At 37.9% G+C, this 22,238-nt stretch overlaps 1 protein-coding gene across 1 annotated transcript; it reads left to right on the top strand.

The window, feature by feature from the left end:
* The first annotated feature begins 13,205 nt into the window (after positions 1-13,205).
* Positions 13,206-14,165, top strand: LOC130025330 (putative olfactory receptor 56B2). The gene has a single exon (XM_056116289.1). It carries the CDS (start codon positions 13,206-13,208, stop codon positions 14,163-14,165), a length of 960 nt encoding a protein of 319 aa, XP_055972264.1.
* Positions 14,166-22,238: the final 8,073 nt, after the last annotated feature.

Below are 22,238 nucleotides of genomic sequence, written 5' to 3'. Positions count from 1 at the left end.
CTAAGTCGGCTCCATTACAGACTGGAAGTGATTTTCAAAGTCCTCTTTTGATCAGAAAGTTGGTTGAAAGCTTGTAGTCTCAGGGTTCTTTAATTTTTCTTGAAATACATGAAATAGCCTATTTTTCCTTATCAAAGATTTTCTACAATCTTCTAAATCACAATCACTGGGTCTTTTGAGCATATTCAAAGAGTAGAGAACTTTCCTACCATTGCCAAGACCCTGACAAGGCTCCACAAGCACCACAGGTTATGTCCCCAAAGCACAATTATATCATAATAATTGATGCTCAAAATGGTGAATTTAGCACATATTTTTAATTATTGTGATAAAGAAGATAAGCTCAAAATTACCAATGTAAACATCATAAGCATAGAATAGTATTAATTATATAGTTTTTATATTTCACGGTCCTTCCCGTTCTTCATCAATTTGCTCAAGTGGGTCCAGTAATGTCTCCATCATGAGACTTGTTGTTACTGTGTTTGGCATATCGAATACATCACGGGTAGCTTGCCAGGCTCTGTCGTGTGGGCGAAATACTCTCGGTAGCTTGCCGGGCTCTCCAAGAGGGGAGGAGGAATCAAACTTGGGTCGGCCATGTTGGCCACTTGCAAGGCAAACGTCCTACCACTGTGCTATGACTCCAGCCCGTGGTTTTTATGTAACTTATCTTTAGATCTTTACATCTTACAAAACTGACACCCCCTAAATGCTATATAATTCCTCTTATGGTTCTCGTACTCATTCCTAACCCGTCTATGTAAATTGAGTTCTCTTGCATTCTAATTTTTTTTCACTTCTTATCAGAAAGGTTTGGAATTTTGGGACAACAGCAATATCAGTCAGGCAAAACCGTCGATTGAATATGATGTGATCTATTTTGTTATGGAACCGTCTACCAGGAGACTCCCATGTCCAACGTTTAGATTTGGCTTTCTGGAACTGTGAGTTACCATGGATGGTCTTGGTTGACATGATGAACTCAGACGGTCTCTCACCCTGTTCGTTCCATTCTAGACCATGGATCCTGATGTGGAGTTCTTTGGCTGATCTTCTCGGTCCTATCTTGGCATTAAAATCACCCACAACGATCTTGTGGAAGGTGTGGTTTTCTTTATAGAACTTCTCCAGCTCCATGTAGAACTCAATTTCTCCTTCATCATAATTGGATGTTGGTGCATAGACAATGAAGATAGAAACTGCTGGCAGTGAACCACATCTATTCAAATGTAAACGTCCGATTCAGGATGTTAGGCATTCGAATGAATCAATACTTGTGGCCAAATTTGTGTTGACAAGGACACCGATGCCTCCAACACCTCTTTTATCGCATGTTCTGAGGAACAATTCTTCTCCAGTGTCGAAAACGGCATGATGAGATTGGTGCCTTCTTGTCCCTGTCAGACCAATGATGTCGTACTTGATCTTTCACGCTTGTATCATCAGGTCCTCGATGGATGCATTTGATGCTAGCATACATGCATTGAAAGTGCAGATGATCATTTTTGTCTTCCTTCGTTTCGGCAGCCTAGTTCGGCCTTGAGATTTTATCAGCCTCTCCTTCCTCATCCTTCATAACGCTGCCGTATTGGTGATGCCTTCAGGGTCAGGGAAATGAGACCCAATGTAATTACTGGTTTTGGCATATTAAATACACAATGGATAGCTTGCAAGGCGCTACAGTGCGGGCGAAATACTCTCGGTAGCTTGCCAGGCTCTCTGATAGGGGCTTTTGTGGTGGCCTCTAATCACCCTTGTAGGTGTTCCCATGGTTCAAACCATATTTGAGCCCTGTCAAATATGGTACGGCAATTCTGGAAGATAGGTATTAAGTGTCTTATAATGTATCCAGGAAAGCGTCCTGGAGCATGGCGGCAGCTGGGTAGTGGAGGTAGTGGAGGATCGGACCACCGTCTCCTTCGTGCAAAATTCTACTTCACAGAGTGGGGAGAAAGGGCTGCAAAGTTTAAGAAGAGAACTCTCAGAACAGCCACCAACTGGGAGCTCTTTGGCACTATTGCTGCAACATGAGAATATACCTTTGTCAAAAACATTGATGAAGAATACGATTGACAGGTACAGACACCCAAGAGAGAGATAGCCACAAAAAAAAGCCTGTCTTCGAAAACTCTTGAACTTATTCACCAATGTGGTTTGGCGCATAACTCAGGCAACCACAACCGAACGTCCGAGCTTGCAAAGCAGTGCAGAGATGTGATCAAGGAAGACCTCAAAAAGAGAAGAGCAGAAGTGATGGTAGATGCGGCAGAAGCTGGGAAGAGCATTCGTAACACCTGCCTGTCCTTCGCCAACTATAAGACCAAGATGAGTGCACTCCAGCATCCTGATGAATCTATCACATCTTCCAGAAGGGCAATGGGGAAGATTGTTTATGACTTCTACTCAGATCTCTTCGATACCCATGTCCACCTGCCCACATACCACAGGATGGATATGTCTTTCCCAACGTTCTCCCTTCCAAAATCTGACACGCTATTTCGTTGGTAAAGAAACGAACAGCACCCGGCCCAGACAAGGTCAGACCTGAACACCTGAAGAACCTGTCATCAGTACTCATCAATATGCTGGCTCGGCACTTCACACGCTACCTGTCTGAATGCAAGTTTCCATTCCAATGGAAAACCAGCAGGACTGTACTACTGTACAAGATGGGAGACATCCACGACATCACCAATGATCGCTTGATCTGCCTATTGTTGTCATCTACAAGCTGTTCACTCAAGTCGTCCTGAATAAGATTGGCAGAACATTAGATGAAGGACAACCATGCGAACAAGCTGGGTTCCGCAAAGGATTCAGCACCATCGACCATATCCACACGATAACCAAGCTCATCGAGGTTTTTCGGGAGTTCAAGATGCCATTCTGTCTAACGTTCATTGATTTAAAGAAGGCCTTTGCTTCTGTTGAGACAAAAGTGGTCACTGAAGCCCTAGCCAATCAGGGCATTCAAACTCAATACATCAGGATCCTCCATGAGCTGTATTATGGATTCACAACCAGGATCTCATCATTCTACAAAGAAGTAATCATTGATGTCAAGGGAGGGGTACAGCAGGGTGATACCATTTCACTGAAACTCTTCAGTACCACCCTCGAGAACATCATGTGATGACTGGAATGGGAAGGAATGGGAGTGAAGGAATGGCCAGCAACTACACCACCTCGACTTTGCTGATAACATTGTTCTAATAACACCAAACATTAGCCTAGAGGCACAAATGCTGGCCGACTTCAGCTGTGAGTGTGGAAAGGTCGGACTACAGCTGAATCTTACAAAGACAATGCTTATGAGAACCAGCCTCTTTCCTGATGCTCCATTCATAATCAACGGAATGATCATCTCTGAATGCAACAGTTATGTGTACCTAGGTCGAGAAGTCAACATGACAAATGACCTCGCACCTGACTTGCACAGGAGGAAGAGAGCAGCTTGGAACACCTTCAAGAGCGTTGAAGAAATAGCTAAGAGGACGAAGAACCGCTGGCTCCAGGCACATCTTTTTGATTCCACTGTTCTTCCTGCATTAACATACATCTCAGAGACCTGGGCCCTAGGCAAACAGGATGAGAACTCTATTCAGGTCTCCCAAAGAGGAATTGAAAGTGCTATGCTTGGAGTATCACGTTTCACTCAAATGAGAAAAAGAATCCGGAGTTCAGACCTTCGTCAACAATCAAGCATCAGGGACGCTGTCTCATTTTCCAAGGTGTCGAAAATCAGATGGGCTGGTCACGTAATGAGATTTAGAGACTACCGCTGGGCTAGAGCTGTTACTGACTGGATTCCACGGAATGTCAAAAAAACGTGTGGCTGCCCACCTACCAGATGGTCAGACTTCTTCATCAAGGTTTGAGGCTCTTCGTGTTCCTAGAATGAACAGACGCCATTGGGCTACACTAGCACGTGACAGGGACAAATGGAGACGTTACTAGTGCCTGCTTGAGCAAATCGACGATTAACAGGAAGTCAAGTGATCAAGAGATCAGAAGGGTTAATTTCTGGTAAGTTAAGTTCAGATCCATGTCAGAAAAAAAAATTGTTTATTGCAGAAGGCAATAACGCTTAGGCTAGCATTAGGTATCAAGAGCACCAGAGGTGAGAAAAATTATTATTGTCAAATTCTTATTGTACAAAACTCACTTTAGTGTTTTCTTGAAATTCTGTAGCTCAATTTTTAATAAGATATAACAATTATTTCAAAATTTAGTGACCATTATTTGAACAGTATCCTTATACACTGAGTCATGAAAAATAGATAAGATCTCATGCGAATAAAATTATTATAATGAATGAAATATATAGTTCAAAAAATCACCTGATCACTTGACATCCTACTACTCATTGATTTGCTCGAGCTGGTGCCAGCAATGTCTCCATTTTTTCATGTTGCGTGCTAGTGTAGCCCAATGGTGTCTGCTTGTTCTAGAAACACGAAGAGCCTCAAACCAATATTTCAGGGTCTTGACAAAGAAGTCTGACCATCTCGGGGGTGGGCGGCCATGCAATCTTTTGACATCCTGTGTAATCCAGTCAGTAACGGCTCTAGTCCAGCGGTTGTCTCCAAATTGCATTATGTGTCCAGTCCATCTGATTTTTGACGCCTTGGAAAACAAGACAGCATCTCTGATTCTTGACCGTCGACGGAGGTCGAAACTCCAGATTGTTTCTCTCATTTGAGTGAAGTGTGATACTCCAAGCATAGCTCTTTCGATTCCTCTTTGGGAGACCCAAATAGTGTTCTCATCCTGATTTTGTAGGGCCCTTTGAGTATATTTCATAGTTCAAAGAATAAAATATACTTGGCATGAGGTGGAGTTAAAGAAATCAGAGAATTAGCATACATACTTGGGTACGTGGGCACTGGAATTAAGCATTTGATCTATGAACAGGCTTTATAAAAATCTGACTTCACTATGCCAGGAGTATTTACCCAAGTTCTACAAAAGATTTTATAATATAGCAAAATTCATCTTGTTAAACTAAGACATAATTAAGAACCATTACACTGCCTAAGGCAATTCATTCAAAGGACTCCAATGATGACTCTTGGGTGACTATATTTGGAAAAATATTTTAAAGTATTATTTATGGTTTTAGAGAAATTACTCATTATGAATTAATTGCATGTAATTACACAGAAAAATATTAAATTTTGTTGTTTCTTTGGATTTATACTGTCAGTCAACAGTCTCCTTCACTGTTGGTGGGAATGTCGACTGGTTCAGCCCTTCTGGAAAACAGTATGGACGATTCTCAAAAAATTAGAAATTGAGCTCCCATTTGACCCAGCAGTACCACTCCTGGGAACATATCCCAGAGAGGCAAAAATGTATAGTTGAAGTGGCATCTGCACTTGTTTGTTCATTGCAGCACTCTTTACAATAGCCAGAAACTGGAAGAAACCTGAATGCCCAAGAACAGATGACTGGTTAAAGAAACTTTGGTACATCTCCACAATGGAGTACTATGTAGCTGTTAGAAAAGATGAAGTCATGAAATTTACATACAAGTGGTACAACATGGAAAGTATCATGCTAAGCGAAATGAGTCAGAAAGAGAGGGATAGACATAGAAAGATTGCATTCATCTGGGGGATATAAAGTAACAAAATATGAGATTAATACCCAAGAATAGCTGAGATCAGCACCAGGAGTATTACTCCATAGCTTAGAGGCCAGCCAGGCATTCTAGGGGAAAGAGCAGCTCAGATAGAGAAGGGAGCACCAAATAAAGGGTGTTTGGAGGATCCTCCCAGGAGGGGAGATGCATGTTGAAAGTAGACTATGAACTGAACATGTTTGCCACTCAGAGCCTCTTTTGCAGACCACTACACCCAAAAAGAGAGAGAGAACACAAGGCATTGCCCTGCCACAGAGGCAGGGCGAGATGGGAGGGATGGGGGTGGGAGGGATATTATCCATGGTGGTGGAAAATGGGCACTGGTGGAAGGATGGGTATTTGATCATTGTATAACTGAAACCCAAGCACAAAAATTTGTAAATCTACAACTGTACCTCATGGTGTTTCACTAATAAAAATTAAAAAAAAAACTCTATAAAGTATAATATTATATTATTATTGACCCCTAGAATTTGTGAGCAGCTTGTGTAGCTGATATAAATATGACAAACAATAAATATCAAAAAAAACCTTCGCTATGGTCATAATCATTTTTATGCTTTACTTTGTTTTGTCTTTTTGTGAGATTGCAATGAGTATTACTGCCTCGGATATGCTAATATAACTTAACATATAATATATGTTTCAGTGAGTGAAATTTTCAAAATGTTTTTTAAAAATATGCAACAAGTGCATGTTTAGTCTGTACTTTTCAATTTAAAGATTCAAATATCTAAGTTTTTTCTCAAAGTTCATTTTTCTTCTTAAATTATTATATTCATGTTTTTATTTATCAGATAACTAAAATAATATAAAATATAACCAAAAGAATTAAAACTAAGCTGAATTTTATGAAATTGTATTTTATTGTAAATTATATTATCAGCACTACCTACCATTATCTCAAATTTTGGGTGCGTAAATATTTCTAAATTAGTATGTATGCACAAAAATTTGAACTTGGTAAAGTTCTACATTGCTATAGTATTCATCATAATCCTTACATAAAATAGAAATTTTAAAATAAAGGAGACCATAAAGAATAGAGTGATTGAATCACTTGAAGTACTTTAGCACACATTCTAAAAATCTTGAAAGAGAACAAAACTAATATATAGTATCATTAGTATTGTTGATTAACATTTTTGTTTTTATTCTCATTCTGCAGATATTCCTTAATTCAAGTATCTATAAATACATGAATATGAAATGTTTCTCTTATTTATGTATCTTGCATGTGCTAATAACTGATTTCTTATTTTCCTTTACAATTAGGGATTTACTTTATTCCCATACCATTCCAATGCTCCTGGTGTGCAATATCCTCATGGGTACATAACGCTTTTATTTAAAGGTCATTTCAATAGTATATCTATCAGAGGATTTACCGGTTAGAGTTTGTGCAGCCACATATAAGGTAGGATCATAAATTTTTTTGCCAATGTCCTAAACTTTTGGGGCTAACTATTTCTTTCTCACTGCTTTGAGGCAAGAAACTAAGGCATTAGAGAACTATTTAAAGTAGGACTGTTGGCAGGTATCTGTTGCTGTGTTAGTATTAAATTGCCGTGAGGTTTTATACTTATGAAGTATTACATTTTTAGAATTTCAGATTTAATTCAATCCACTGATTTTTAGTATGACGTAAAATGTTGTTTGCAAAAAAGATATATTTATTTCCCCTATTATCATATATTACAGTTCAATGAAACTTTCTATCATAATTACAATCAATTCATAAGCTATGAATGTATATATTATCTTATTAATATTGAAATAATCAGTTGTTATAGTGGAAGTCAGATATAATCATCACTAAGACAAGAAGTGCAGAAATAAGCAGTACATATTGGTAATATCAATATATTGCCTTTTGACTGGTTGTCCATTGTTCCCAAAATGAGGTATGATGAACTTGCTTTATTTAGGGAGGTTTTTATTGAAGAATTCAGTCAGTTTTAGATAGCAAAAACAAGCTTGGGGAAAAACATTATCCATTTATTTAAAAAGGTATTTTGTAAAAGATTAAGGACAAAAATTTTATTATTGTAAAATTAAGTCTAGTGAGGAATAAAACTTACTCTTCATGGGGTTTGGAATGAGAGCAGCTAACAATATACGATATGCTACAAAAGTGCTAATACTTTTTATATTAATGTTATGACTTCTGTATGTCTGCCCACCATCAGTAGGAATTCATTCCGTCAGTAGAAGTTCACTTTCCTTATAGAAAATTTGCTGTAATATATTTAAATATATTAAATAGTATGAACTTATTTTAGATCATACAATTTGTGATTTATAAATTGCCACTTAGTATAAAATTGCATTTCAAGGAACACAATAAAATGTTATATATGAGATACATAAATAGGATGCATATCTTATAAATAGGCAATATTTTTGTAAGAATAGTAATTACTTCAGAAATTTATTTTTTTCTTAATTCTTCAGTGCCTATAATTTCTATAATTCTTATAATTCTTCAAGTCCTTCATTGTCATTGAGATAAAATTAAGAAGTTTACTATTCAAATAAGTATTGACCCTATGCATTTTGGGGGGAGGATTTGGGAGCCATACCCAGTGGTGTTCAGGACTTGCTCCTGGCTCCACACTCAGGGATTGTTCCTCAAGGTGCTCAGGGGACCATACAGGATGTTGAAGATGAAATTCAGGTTGAACCCATCAAGGCAAGTGCCCTACCCATTGTAATATAGCTCTGGCCTCATTAATCCTTGTTTTTAACAAGTTTAACAATTTGTACACACTTGTGAAATATGAATTATGTATCTCAAAACTTATCTTACTTACTAATCAAACATATATGTGTGTACAAATATCTGTGGATATTTTCATTATTATTTTCTCATTTTCTTTTGGTGTTTGGATCAGATCTTATAGTGCTTCAGGGCTTACTCTTGGATCGGCACTTCAGGAATCACTTCTTGTGGAGCTCCAGGACCATATGGGATTCCAGCGATCAAGCCCCAATCTACCAAATACAAGGCAAGCACACTGCCCACTGTACTATCTCTCCAGCCCTAATAAATTTATTCTTATGTAAATTTATTGCTTATAATGATAATTTTGATGTAAAAATACAGTATATGAAGAAAACTCTAAGCAAAAATTGAAAAGCTGTTTAGAAATATTTTATTTAGCAATTTGAGTATATAGAGATATTACATTCTATTGAAAACTCATGTTATTCGTGACCTATAGTGCAAATTACAGATTTTTGCTAGCATCACAATCATTTCCTTGATTAGATACCACTCATGCTTAAAAGGAAACTGAGTATCAGTCTGTAAGTGTAATTTGTTTAGAAACTGAAAAAATAATGGAAATAACTCAGAAAAATAGGTAGAGTCTGGAACACTCTTACCTATGGGAGGTAAGAGTATGAACCCAAACTATTACTCTTCATAGACAAATAAATGAGGGATGGTGGGAATAAAAGAAGGTTTAATTAGAGGACAAACATATCCTTAACCATATCCTTATTCCCACAGGACAGTGGTAGGGAGTCATGGAAAATTTGTGGAGGTGGTATGTGGTAACTTTTTGCAAAAATACTATGAACTTAACCAGTATTGTAAACCTATAATTGTGTAAGTTAAAATAAGCTTTTGACATTGAAAAAATGAAAAAAAGTTTACTGTGTACTAATAAAGTAAAAATTAATTTCAGAGTTTTCTACCGTTGTCTTTGAAGAAACCATACAAAATATGAAGATGAAATAATTTAGTTAATCATTAATTGAGGTTTCAAACATAATTTTCAAAGGTAATGTTTAATTAATACTTATTTGTTTTAACTATTTTTTTCTGACATTAATCATTCTAGTTTTGGAGTATAAGTTTAGTATTTTAATATGATTCTGCTTCTAAAACCATAGTTGCATATACTCTGAGATTGCTTTCTTTGCTTTTTCATATGTAGCTATGTTTACAAACTAACTGCTCTATAGTCAACTCAGCTTTGTTTTCAAGCCAGAATATTTGTTATATATAATGAATTTTTTATAGAAATCTATGTTTTCTCTTGATTATTAATTAAACATTATTAATGTTTTTGATGATTCATTTTCTGACTGTAAAAATAATATTTAGCTCATTTATAATAATTCTTAAATTATATTATAAAAATTTATTTTTTTATCCATTACCAGTTGTTTATTCAGAAACATTTGTTAACTAATATGCTCATGCTATGTTGGTAGGAACTAAATACAAATATAAATACAATATGTCCACTCATTAAGATTTGGAATAAAATGTCATTGATTCAAAATATAATTTGGTTTTAATAAAAATCAAACTGTTTTTGTTTTTAATATTTTTGCACCATTATTAAATTATGAATATTATTAACATTTATTTTATCTACAGCTGCTTTTACTAATACAAAGACTGCCAATTCTCTAATTTATCAAACTAGAAGGATTTAAGGTAGACTCTTTAAGTGGGCTGTTGGAACACACCCAGCAGTGCTCTGGACTTACTTCTGGGTTTATGTCTGGGACCATTTTTGGTGGTGATCAGAGGACTATGTGCAGTATCGTGGATTGAACCTATGCAGGGTGCCTGCAAAACCTGCACCTTAACTTTTCTGTGACTTTTCTATGGTCTCTCCAATTCTGGAAGGTTTTCTTTTTTTTATTTCAGAGTTAAATATTTTTCATGGATGAGAAGATTAAAGATAGCTTTGATGTTGAGATGATATAAAATAGAATAGAAGATTTCAAAATCACAAATGTAAAATAATTCATGTGATGTGAATATAAAATAACAAGGAAGAACAGAATAGAATACTAATGTAACAATCCTGTAATCATATTTTGGTTTAAAAACATATACTTTCCTCTTTGATGTTTTCTGAATAAACTCTAAATGGGTTTTTATCTTTTGGCTTCTGCATAACTCTAAGAGCTTATGATAATATCGGAGATATCTTTAAAAGCACTTCTTATTAATTAGTATGCTTTATGTGTACCAGTTATTTAAAAGAAAGTTGCATATTCAGTACCTAATATTTTACTGATTATTATTATTATTATTATTATAAGAGGTTAAATAGAGATATTGGTAAAGAATTGAGTGTTTATGCTTTGACATGGTATGAATTCAATGCTTTAGATAATGTTGTTTTCTTATGTCATGTAAGCTAAGTCTTAAAAAAGACATTAGCATGTACTACTCATAAAGATAAAAATGGGAATGAAGGCCTACACATGAAATATAAATAATGAAAGGTTTGAATTCAATATTCATATTTATAAGTGAGATTTATAATTTCCTTCTACTTTTTCTAGGGTAGAATATCAGCCCTTCTTTAACAGGTAGATTAGTAGATTATTTTCTGTGCAAATTAAAGTCGTTGGCCAAACTGATAACTATCACTGTCACTGTCCTCTCATTGTTCATCAATTTGCTCAAGTCTCCATTGTGACACTTGTTACTGTGTTTGGCATATCAAATATGACACGGGTAACTTGCCAGGCTTTGCCGTGTGGGTGAAGATACCCCAGTAGCTTGCCAAGCTCTCCGAGAGGGGAGGAGGAATCGAACCTAGGTCGGCTGGGTCGGTCTCATGCAAGTCAAATGCCCTACCCACTGTACTATCACTCCAGCCCATAACTAAAATTTCAAAAATAAAACAGAAGATATCACTAAAGGAATATTTTAAAAACTCATACAAATTGGTCGGATAAGACATATACATATATAATATATAAAACTTTTTATTAATATTAATAATCAAGATGCAAGATCTTTGAGAAACAGTTCTAAATCAATGTTAAGAGAAACAAAGTGAGTTATACAAGTAAATAATTCAAAATTATTTTGTATTAATAAAAGTGTTAGCAAAAAAATAGTTTAACTATAATTTTCTTTCATTTATCTTTCTTCATTATGTTAAAAGTAATGAAATGTAACTTTTTGAATTAGTTTCAATGGATCTTGCAAATAAACTTTATACTCACATTTATACTCTTGTAGATTATAATTTTGATTGACACATTTCTATATTGTGTCTTATTATATTTACTGGTTCAATATATTGAAAGAAAACAAATAAAGAGCACACACCTGGAAAAAGAGTTTTTTAAATTTTTATATAAAAATAGATAAATGTTTAATTCAAGAAGATTTATTATACAGCCTTTGATTTTAAGAAACTGATCTTCAAAGCATATCAAATTCCCTTGGTAAAACATCTTTATTAATTATAATATGACTAGATACACAACAATGCTAATCAAAATTATTTCCAAATAGAGAAAATATTTCTCTCTTTTATATTCTGTTTCAGTTACTTGACAATATACAGTTTATTAGAAAACTTTCACAGCATTTTTGTGCCCCAAAAAGGACAATACTGGGCTAATAATAAAGCAGGAAGGCACTTTCAAGCAGCTGAACCACCTTAAATCCCAGGCAATTTGCATGGTGTCCCAGCACCACCAGGAGTAATTTCTGAACATAGAGCCAGGAACATTGCTGGGTGTGGCCATCTCGAACAAAAAAAAAAAACAACAAAAGGACATTAGTAACTTAATTGTGATATTAAAACGAAGGAATATTCATGAGTATTTTACTAATTCTCATGTACTAGATTTTAGCTTTTTAGGTTTGTTTCTTATATACTATAAAGTATAGTATATAAGAAACAAACAACCTAAATGTTTCCTTGTGTTGAAACCTTTAATTCTTCCCTAGTTAGATAGTTCCAAGGGCAGAAACAACATTTGTACATGCAAGGTGCTAAATTCAGCCCCTGAAAACCCCCAAATTACTGAGAAGCTCCAGGAGTAACACTGAAGACCTCTAGCACTGCTGGGCCTGAGCCACACACATTATCTATCCAAGTACCCAACAACTAGGCCTATACCACTGGGAGTGGATACTGGGCCTCTAGAGAACCACTGGGTTTGACTCCTATTCTCTGTTTTTTTTTAATGGGAAGCCGGAGAGACAGTACAGGGGCTAAGCCATGTGCATTGCATGCTGTGACCCTGGTTAGACCCCTGGCACTGCATGACTTCTTCTCTGCAGAGATTGATCCACTAGCACAGAGCTGGGAGTAGCCACCAAGCACACTACCAGGTGTGGATAAATCCTTCTCCATCCAAATAAGTTCTTTAATTAACTGTATAATAAGAAGTCTACTAGCCATCCCTTTAGCAAAACCACAGGACTATGATGACTGATATCTGACAGCTTTCCTCTTATAAGATGACTTATAGTATTCATAATAATGGTCAATGCCCTTATTTTTGCTTCTGATATATATACACATATGTATATGTATATAGAAATGAGAAAGGCAGAAAAAGTATCACTTGACCTACCTTAAGAAGCTTTTGTAATTTACATGAAGAGAAGACTACCACATTAGTGCTTCACTAAAAATGTCAAGTGACTGTTCATGAAGGGATGAGACAAAAGATAAAGGTTTCCTCTCTCTTAAGTCATGGACCTATTTAATTAAAAAGTATTGTCATAGGGATTATTAAGAATACTAACCTTGACTATTTTTCTTCTTAGTGAAGGATGTTCCAATACCTCCGTGATTCCAACAACTCTAAGAACCAGGTCTCTGAGTTCATTTTGATGGGATTCCCAGGCATTCACAGCTGGCAACACTGGCTTTCCCTGCCCCTGGCTTTTTTCTACCTCTTAGCAATAAGTGCCAACATCCTTATCCTGATCATCATCAAACAAGAGGCAACGTTGCATCAGCCTATGTACTATTTCCTGGTTGTCCTGGCTGTGGTAGACATGGGCCTGACCACCACCATTATACCCAAGATTTTATCTATTTTGTGGTTCAGAGCTATGGCTATCAGTCTCCCTGAGTGCTTTGCTCAGATGTATGCTATACATTGTTTTTTGGCCATGGAATCAGGGATCTTTGTCTGCATGGGTATAGACAGATATGTGGCCATTTGTCATCCTCTTCGCTACTCATCTATCATAACAGAATCATTTGTTATCAAAGCTACTGTCTTCATGACACTCAGAAATAGTCTTTCTACCATGGCCGTGCCTGTGTTGGCTGCTCAAAGACACTACTGCTCCCAGAACCAAGTTCAGCACTTTCTATGCTCTAATCCTGCAGTTACTCGTCTATCCTGTGATGACAGAAAAATCAACAACATCTATGAGCTAGCTCTGGCCTGGACAATCACGGGAGGCGATCTAGGGTTGATTATTTTATCATATGCTTTGATACTTCACTCTGTGCTGAAGCTAAATTCAGCAGAAGCAGCATCAAAGGCCTTAAGTACCTGCTCTTCCCACCTCATCCTAATCCTTTTCTTCTACTCTGTTGTTGTTGTCCTTTCTATCACCCATAGTGCATCAAAGACAGTTCCTCTTATCCCAGTTCTAGTCAATGTACTCCACAGTGTCATTCCTCCTGCCCTTAATCCAATAGTGTATGCTCTCAAGAACAAAGAACTTAGGCAGAGTTTATATAAGGTTCTCAAGGTGAATATAAAAAAAACTTAATTTGCCTAAAGTGCTTGCTTTTGTGATTTTCTTTCATGTCTATTTGTTATATTATATACTTCTTTTAAAAGGAAGTAGAATGAAAAGTATGTGGTGGCTTTTTAAACTAGTACCAGGATTCTTGTTTCATGAATGAATAAATAATTTAATAATTAAACTCCCCCCCAAAGATAATGAAACTGATGAATGGAATCTTAACTATCAGAAAAATCTTCATGAAAAAGAAACCTATAGGTCCAGCATGGTAGCTCAGTTTGGGGCAGTGCATTCTTTGCATGTGCAAGGACCAAGGCTTGATTCCCCATACTGCATACCCCCAAAACATTTCTGGGTGTGGTTCTGGTGGCCCCTGGGCTACTCTCTGATTGTTTATATTTAGCTTACTATATTTTAGCCTGAGTCTCACCTCATTACTGCACCACCAGGAGTAATTTCTGAGTGCAGAGCCAGGTGTAAGCCCTGAGCATCGCTGGGTGTGGCCCAAAAAGCAATAAATATATAAATAAAATAATAATAAAAAACAATGGAGTGGAAGTAAAACAAAAGAAATGTATCACAATTTACCTTTAAACCTAAAAATTAAATGATATTTCATCTCCTTACAAGCTCATTTTTTTATTTTATTTTTTTTTAATTTTTATTAGTGAGACACCATGAGGTACAGTTGTAGACTTACAAATTTTGTGCTTGGGTTTCAATTATACAATGATCACATACCCACCCCTCCACCAGTGCCCATTTCCCACTACAAGTTCATTTTTATTTGCACTATTAATAAGTATACCAACTATTGAAATTAGTAGACTATTAAAAAGTCTTGATACTTAGCAACTAATAAAAGTTCTTTGTACTTATAATTAGTCAGAATCACTGTCCTCATTATCTCAAAAATTTGAGCATCAAATTTTCGGTTGTAATGAATTTTTACAGTGCCATAATATTCACCACCAATCTCACTTGACCAGTTCAAAGAACTGATGAATGTGTATGAAAATGATAAAGCTTTCTAAAGTTCTGAGTTTCCAGACTTACAGGACTTTGGGGTTGGAGAGATAAAATGGGTAGGATACTTTTCTTTCAGGAAGCCCACCCACCTCCATCATACTGCCAGAACTACCTGGTGTGGCCCCAAAACAAAACAGGAAATCTTTTAATAGTTACTTCAAAAAATGTTAAATTGTAAGCATTTATTAAAACTAACTAGCACAGTGGTAGGGCATTTGCCTTGCGCACAGCTGGCCCGGCTGAGCAGGGTTCTGTTGGAGTACAAGAAGCTTGTTTATCAGGTTGCACCCATCACAGTGCTCCCGAGTCACTCCCATTACTTTGTCTGTAACTACTTCTTTGTGCTCTCTTCCCCAACCAATTTGTAAGGTCTCATCCTTCTTAGACACTGAAGCTGTACTGTAAGTTAATATTGCCTTTCTCCTCTCCTTATGTCTTTTGAATAGTTTGCCTTAATGCAATGTCTTTTTGTATAGATACAGGAAGACAATTAATTAATATTATGCTTTGTAACTTAGGAGTTGACTGGCTTTGAATATTGTTCACTCCTGGGCATCTGCTTTCTCAACTTAAGCCTCAGTTGCCCTCACTTCCTACCACCCCAAGGGCAGGGTCCCGACGTGGGACTGGATGGAACCAGGGCAAGCCGGTAAGTTATGTGCTACCCTCGCATCACGATGGGCCAGGCCAAGGTGCCACGATCTTAACTATACGTTAAGAGTTTGATCATAGGCAAATGCTGTCATGATCCAAAAGTAATGACGAGACTAGGACCCTGCTGCTAAGAATAGGAAAGCTATCTGGCCTGAGCACTGCAGTCTGAGATCAAGATGGCCCTATGAGATCAATTCTATAAGCTTAAAGTATTTCTTATTGTGTCCATACAAAATGATTTATATTATGTATGCTTATATGTTGGTCGGACAAGGAGAGGAGAAACACACCCAGGGAATTCTGTTCTAGGGTGAGTTGATCTGCTAAATGAGAATCTGCCCTAGAAACTGCTTTCCCGTGTGTCCTGACTAGCTTGGATGAGACTGAACTTTCTCCCCTTCAAACTGCCTTCAGTAAATAATTTCAGTATATTGAGGCAGTTTCCCTTAACTCACAGGAACCTAGCTAGTCTTAGGTATGCAGATCCCAGGTGCTAAACCAGGCCTGATCTTTGGGATGTAGATGTCTGGCTCCAGGCAGGCTGATCTTGGAGATATAGATTCCAAACTCTAGCTGACTGGTCTTTGTTGTGCTAATCCAAGTTTGTAAAAGGTGAGGCCAGGATTACTGGCCTGCTGATGTAAAGAAACAATGTATGGTTTGCCCCTCAATGTTCTTTCTGTAACTCCTTTTGATGACTTCACTATATTGCGCCCTTTAGAGGTACTGAGATCAATATAAAGGATATTTCAGGGCTCTCTGGGGGACATGTGCATCAGAGAACCTGGAAGATGGGGTTGAGGACAAAAGCTGAGAGAACAAAGGTGCACGTGCTTGAGAGATCCTGGGACCTCCATGACATACATCTCTTCCATGTAATAAACTGCTGCTAAGACCAACCAGCTTGGCCTCGTTTCCTTCCTTCACCTGACCATCACCATCGACCTCTCTGGAGTGGGGAAACGGCCTGACTGCCGGCCTTTTTGTTTTTTGTGTGTTTACACAGGTTCGATTCCTCTCCCCCTCTCAGAGAGCCTGGCAAGCTACCGAGAGTATCTCACCCACATGACAAAGCCTGGCAAGGTACCCGTGACGTATTCAATATGCCAAACACAGTAACAACAAATGGAGACATCACTGGGCCCGCTTGAGCAAATGTATGAACAACGGGAGGACAGTGACAGTGACAACTTGGGTTTATTTCCCTACCTCACATATATTTTTTATACACAAGTACACTAATATAAGCACACCTATGTTGCAAGCAGATAGACTGGGGGGTCTTGTAATGAGTTTTTGAGACTGGGAGGTCTTGTAATGAGTTTTTGAGAAAGTGTAAAAGTGATGGAGAAACTGTCCAGCCCTGGAGTAGCCCAAAGGCAGAAGGAACTCATTCCTTTGAAATGCAAATCCTGAGTCCTTTGGAGATGGAGAAGAAGCTGAGGAATTACCCAAATGCAGAATCCCAAGCAACACCCAAAGAAGGGGTGGGGCTCCTCTGTGCGGTAAAGCTACTGGAGAACCTAAATATCACCATAAGAATATGAAAGGTGCACCAAGAATCCAAGTGTCTTTTTTTTCTTTTTGGGTCACACCCGGCAATGCACAGGGGTTACTCCTGGATTTGCACTCAGGAATTATCCCTGGGAGTGCTTGGGGTACCATATGGAATGCTGGGAATTGAACCTGGGTTGGCCGCATGCAAGGCAAACTCCTTACCTGCTGTGCTATCACTCCAGCCCCCAAGAATCCAAGTTTTTTCATGAAAACTTTTTTTTTAATTGAGTCAACCTGAGATACACAGTTACAAAGCTGTTCAAGATCGGATTTCAATCATACAATTATCCAACACCCATCCCTACAACTGTGTCCATTTCCCACCACCATTGACCCCTGTTTCCCTCCTACCACCTTGCCTCTCCCAGTCTGCCTATTGGGTTCTATGGCAGGCATTTTTCTTTGCCCCTCTCCACCCCCTCTCTTTCTCTCTTCACTCTCTCTTTTTTCCTTTGGGCATACAGATACTGTTTGCAATACAGATACTGAGAGGTTATCGTATTTGTTTCTTTATACCTACTTTCAGCACACAGTTCTTTTTTTTTTAATAGCACACAGTTCTTAAGCAGTGTTCATTTCCAACTATCTTTGTCATAATGGTCAGGATTTGCAAATGGTCTGTATCCCAATTGTTTTCTTCCCCAGTACTTGAGGCAGGCTTCCAACTATGGACTAATCCTCCTTGCCTTTATTTCTACTGTCCTTGGTATATATATCCAACTCCAGTTCCCATGACAACTCTTAGATTAATTTTCGTATATTAATTTTCATGTGGAGAACTCCAGGCCAAGACATTTTGGGGAAATGTTGTATAACGTACCTTTGCTTTTGGCAAACTCTCCCATTCTTGGGGAAAATAGAGTGGATATTGTAATGCAAAATGCCAGTATATTTACTCTTGGGGGAAAAGCACAAAATATGAACACTGGGACAAAAAAAGGTGAGTCCTGATGTTCTAAAGGAAGTCTGCTCACACTCACTTTTTAGAGAACTAGATATGACAGACAATGGTTTAAATACAAAAAAGTTAACAGTGACTTTTGCACAGATAGGGACCTGGTCTCGTGTTGCTCACAACAAGAAAGAGCAGCATAGAACTGGCCACTGGCTTGCTTTTCTCTCATCTTTCCATTAGAATTATTGTGATATGGGTTTTTTGTTTGTTTTGTTTTGTTTTAATCTAATGATTTTTTCTTTCTTTTTTCTTTTTTCTTTTTTTTAAAATTTTATTGAATCGCCTTGAGATAGCAATGACCTTTTCTCTAACAATTTAGACAAAAGAGTGTTCCATCCCTAAAGTTACAATGCCACCTACAGGACTATTTAAAAACAAATTCAAATGCATAAGCAGGAAATTTTAGAAGGTAACATTGTACAACTGGCCACGTGGGTTCCGGGGCTGAGATCTCCAAGCCTACTCGGATTGGGGCCAAGCATCCTCCACCCAGATACTCCAAATTCCAGTAGGCGGGGGTCACACCCACCAACTGGCACCCTGGCGCCGTGTAATCCCATCAGTGGCCAAGACTCAGAGACTATAAAAACCAGCTCCCGGACATCTTATTATAACATCTTATTCCTACTTTGGACAAACTGGCAGGCTACCAAATGTAGCCTGCCCACACGGCAGAGTCTGGCAAACTCCCTGTGGTGTACCCAATATGCCAAGTGCCAGTAACAATGATGGGTCTCATTCTTCTAAAGAGCCTTGAATATAATCTCAGGGCTAGGATGAAGGAGATGTTACTGGGGCTTGCTCTAGGCAATCGATGAATAACAAGACCATAACTACAAGACCAAGATGACTGCCCTCCAACATCCTGATGGAGCTATCTCATCTTTCAGAAGGGCAATGCAGTAGATGGATAATCTACTCAGATCTCTTTGATAGCCACATCCACCTGCCCACATACCAAATTCTGCAGGATGGATATGTCATTCCCAACATTCTCCCTTCCAAAATCCACAAGTCATTTAGTCAGTAAAGAAACGAACAGCACCCGGCCCAGACAAGGTCAGACCTGAACACCTGAAGAATATGCCATCAGTACTCATCAATACGCTGGCTTGGCTCTACACACACTACCTGTCTGAATGCAAGTTTCCATCCCAACGGAAAACCAGCAGGACTGTACTACTATACAAGAAGGGAGACATCCACGACATTGGCAACTATCGCCCAATCTGCCTATTATCTGTCATCTACAAGCTGTTCACTCGAGTCATCCTGAATAGGATTGGCAGAACACAAGATGAAAGACAATCATGTGAGCAAGCCAGTTTCCAAAAAGGAATCAGCACAATTGACCATATTGACACGGTAACTAAGCTCATTGATGTTTCTCGGGAGTTCAAGATGCTGCTCTGTCTAATGTTCATTGATTTAAAGAAGGCCTTTGATTCTGTTGAGATGGACGTGGTCATTGAAGCCCTAGCCAACCAAGGCATTCAAACTCAATATATCTGGATCCTCTGTGAGCTGTATTATAGATTAACTACCAGGATCTCACCATTCTACAAAGAAGTAATCAATGTCAAGAGAGGGTTCGGCAGGGTGATACCATTTCACCGAAACTCTTCAGTGCCACCCTAGAGAAAGTCATGTGACGACTGGAATGGGAAGGAATGGGAGTGAAGATAGATGGTCAACAACTACACCACCTCTGCTTTGCTGATAACATTGTTCTAATATCACCAAACATTAGCCAAACAGCACAAATGCTGGCCGACTTTGACCATGAGTGGGGAAAGGTCGGACTACAGCTGAATCTCATGAAGACAATGTTTATGAGAAACAGTCTCATTCCTGATGTTCCATTCGCTCTCAACAGAATGACCATCTCTGAATGCAACAGTTATGTGTACTTAGGTCTAGAAGTGAACATGATGAGTGACCTGGCACCTGAGTTGCTCAGGAGGAAGAGAGCAGCTTGGAACACCTTCAAGAGCATTGAAGAAATAGCTAAGAGGACAAAGAACCTCCGGCTCTGGGCGCATTCTCTTTGATTCCACTGTACTTCCTGCATTAACATACGCCTCAGAGACCTGGGCCCTAGGCAAACAGGATGAGAACGCTATTCAGATCTCTCAAAGAGGAATCAAAAGAGCTATGCTTGGAGTATCACATTTTACTCAAATGAGAGAAAGAATCCAGAGTTCTGACCTCCATCGATTGTCAAGAATCAGGGACGCTGTCTCATTTGCAAGGTGTCGAAAATCAGCTGGGCTAGACATGTAATGAGATTTGGAGATGACCACTGGACTAGAGCCGTTACCAACTGGATTCCATGGGACGTCAAAAGACCGTGTGGCTGCCCACCTACAAGATGGTCAGACTTCTTCATCAAGACCCTGAATGATTGGTTTGACACTCTTCACATTCCTAGAAAGAACAGACACCATTGGGCTACAATAGCACACGACAGAGACAAATGGAGACGTCACTGGCTCCTGCTCGAGTAAATCGATGATTAATGCGAAGTCAAGTGATCAAGTGAACATTGTACAAATATCATGATTAAAAAATAATAGGCTTCTATCAAGCAAACATAAATACACTGAACTGCAAGGAAGGTATCAGAGATTTAAGGTAAGATTATAATGTCTTGAGGGAGAGGAACAAAATGCAATAAAAAGTCTTTTAGATAGATAGATAGATAGATAGATAGATGATAGATAGATAGATAGATTTAAGGCCAGAGCAATAGCATAGTGGGTAGGGCTTGCCTTGCATGTGGTTGACCCGGGTTTGATTCCTCCATCCCTCTTAGAGAGCCCCGCAAGCTACCGAGTGTATTCCACCCACATGACAAAGCCTGGAAAGCTATCTGTGAGGTATTCAATATGCCAAAAAATAGTAACAACAAGTCTCACAATAGAGATGTTACTAGTGCCTACTAAAGCAAATCAATGAACAATGGGAACAATGAGCAGTTATTTTAAGATAATTTTTGTTTATTGCACACTCACAATATTGCTGTTACCAAATATTATGTGAACCCCAGATTCAATTCCACAACTCCAACAGCTTAATAAGCTTGGTTTTATAAAAGATAATTGATAAATAAAAATTCAAACATAAAACTATGAAGTAAAGACAAAAATGAACAAAATATACACATATTTTCAAAAGACCATTTCTGTGAAGGAACTAAATGGAAAAATTTTTTTTAAAAACTTTTTATTTTCTTCCTTGCTTTTATTAAAATATTAATGATATTTTATTATGTTTTGTTTGTTTATAATTTACACAAATACACGTATTTTATAATATTTTTATACATCTTAAAGAAAAATATTGTACATTTGCAACACATAGGTATAGGAGTCAAGGAAGAAACATAAAGAGGTCAGAGTATGCTTATGACATATTATTTTAAAGATATTTTACTAAAATATAACAAAGATGCAAAAGTAGGTACATATCACTTGTATTCATCATGATCAGCATTCAGATAAAAAAATAAATTATTCCCAGCACCTTAGAAGGATCCTTCTGTCATTGTACTGATTTCAACCATTAACCTGGACTCTTGTTCTCAAGTTTCAACATCATCCATCTTTCCTTCCTTCCTTCCTTCCTTCCTTCCTTCCTTCCTTCCTTCCTTCTTTCTCTCCCTTCTTCCTTCCTTCTCTCCCTCCCTTTCTTCTCTCTCTCTTTCTCTGTCACTCTCCCTCTCCCTCACTTTTTCGCTTTCTCTTTCTGTCTCCCTATTCTTTCTTCCTCTCTTTCTCTTCCTTCCTTCCTTCCTTCCTTCCTTCCTTTCTTTCTCTTTCTTTCTTTCCTTATTTCTTTCTTTCTCTTCCTTTTCTTTCTGCTGCATCCAACTGTATTCAGGGATTACTCCTGACTCTGTT

This window comes from Sorex fumeus, unplaced genomic scaffold (assembly GCF_029834395.1).
Source record: "Sorex fumeus unplaced genomic scaffold, SorFum_2.1 ptg000030l, whole genome shotgun sequence".
In the NCBI taxonomy this organism is placed as follows: domain Eukaryota; kingdom Metazoa; phylum Chordata; class Mammalia; order Eulipotyphla; family Soricidae; genus Sorex; species Sorex fumeus.
This window is presented reverse-complemented; position numbering and strand designations above follow the sequence as displayed.

What these genes read in the sequence shown, in the direction of transcription:
- LOC130025330 (XM_056116289.1), top strand. Translation starts at nt 13,206, where the DNA reads ATGTTCCAATACCTCCGTGATTCCAACAACTCTAAGAACCAGGTCTCT.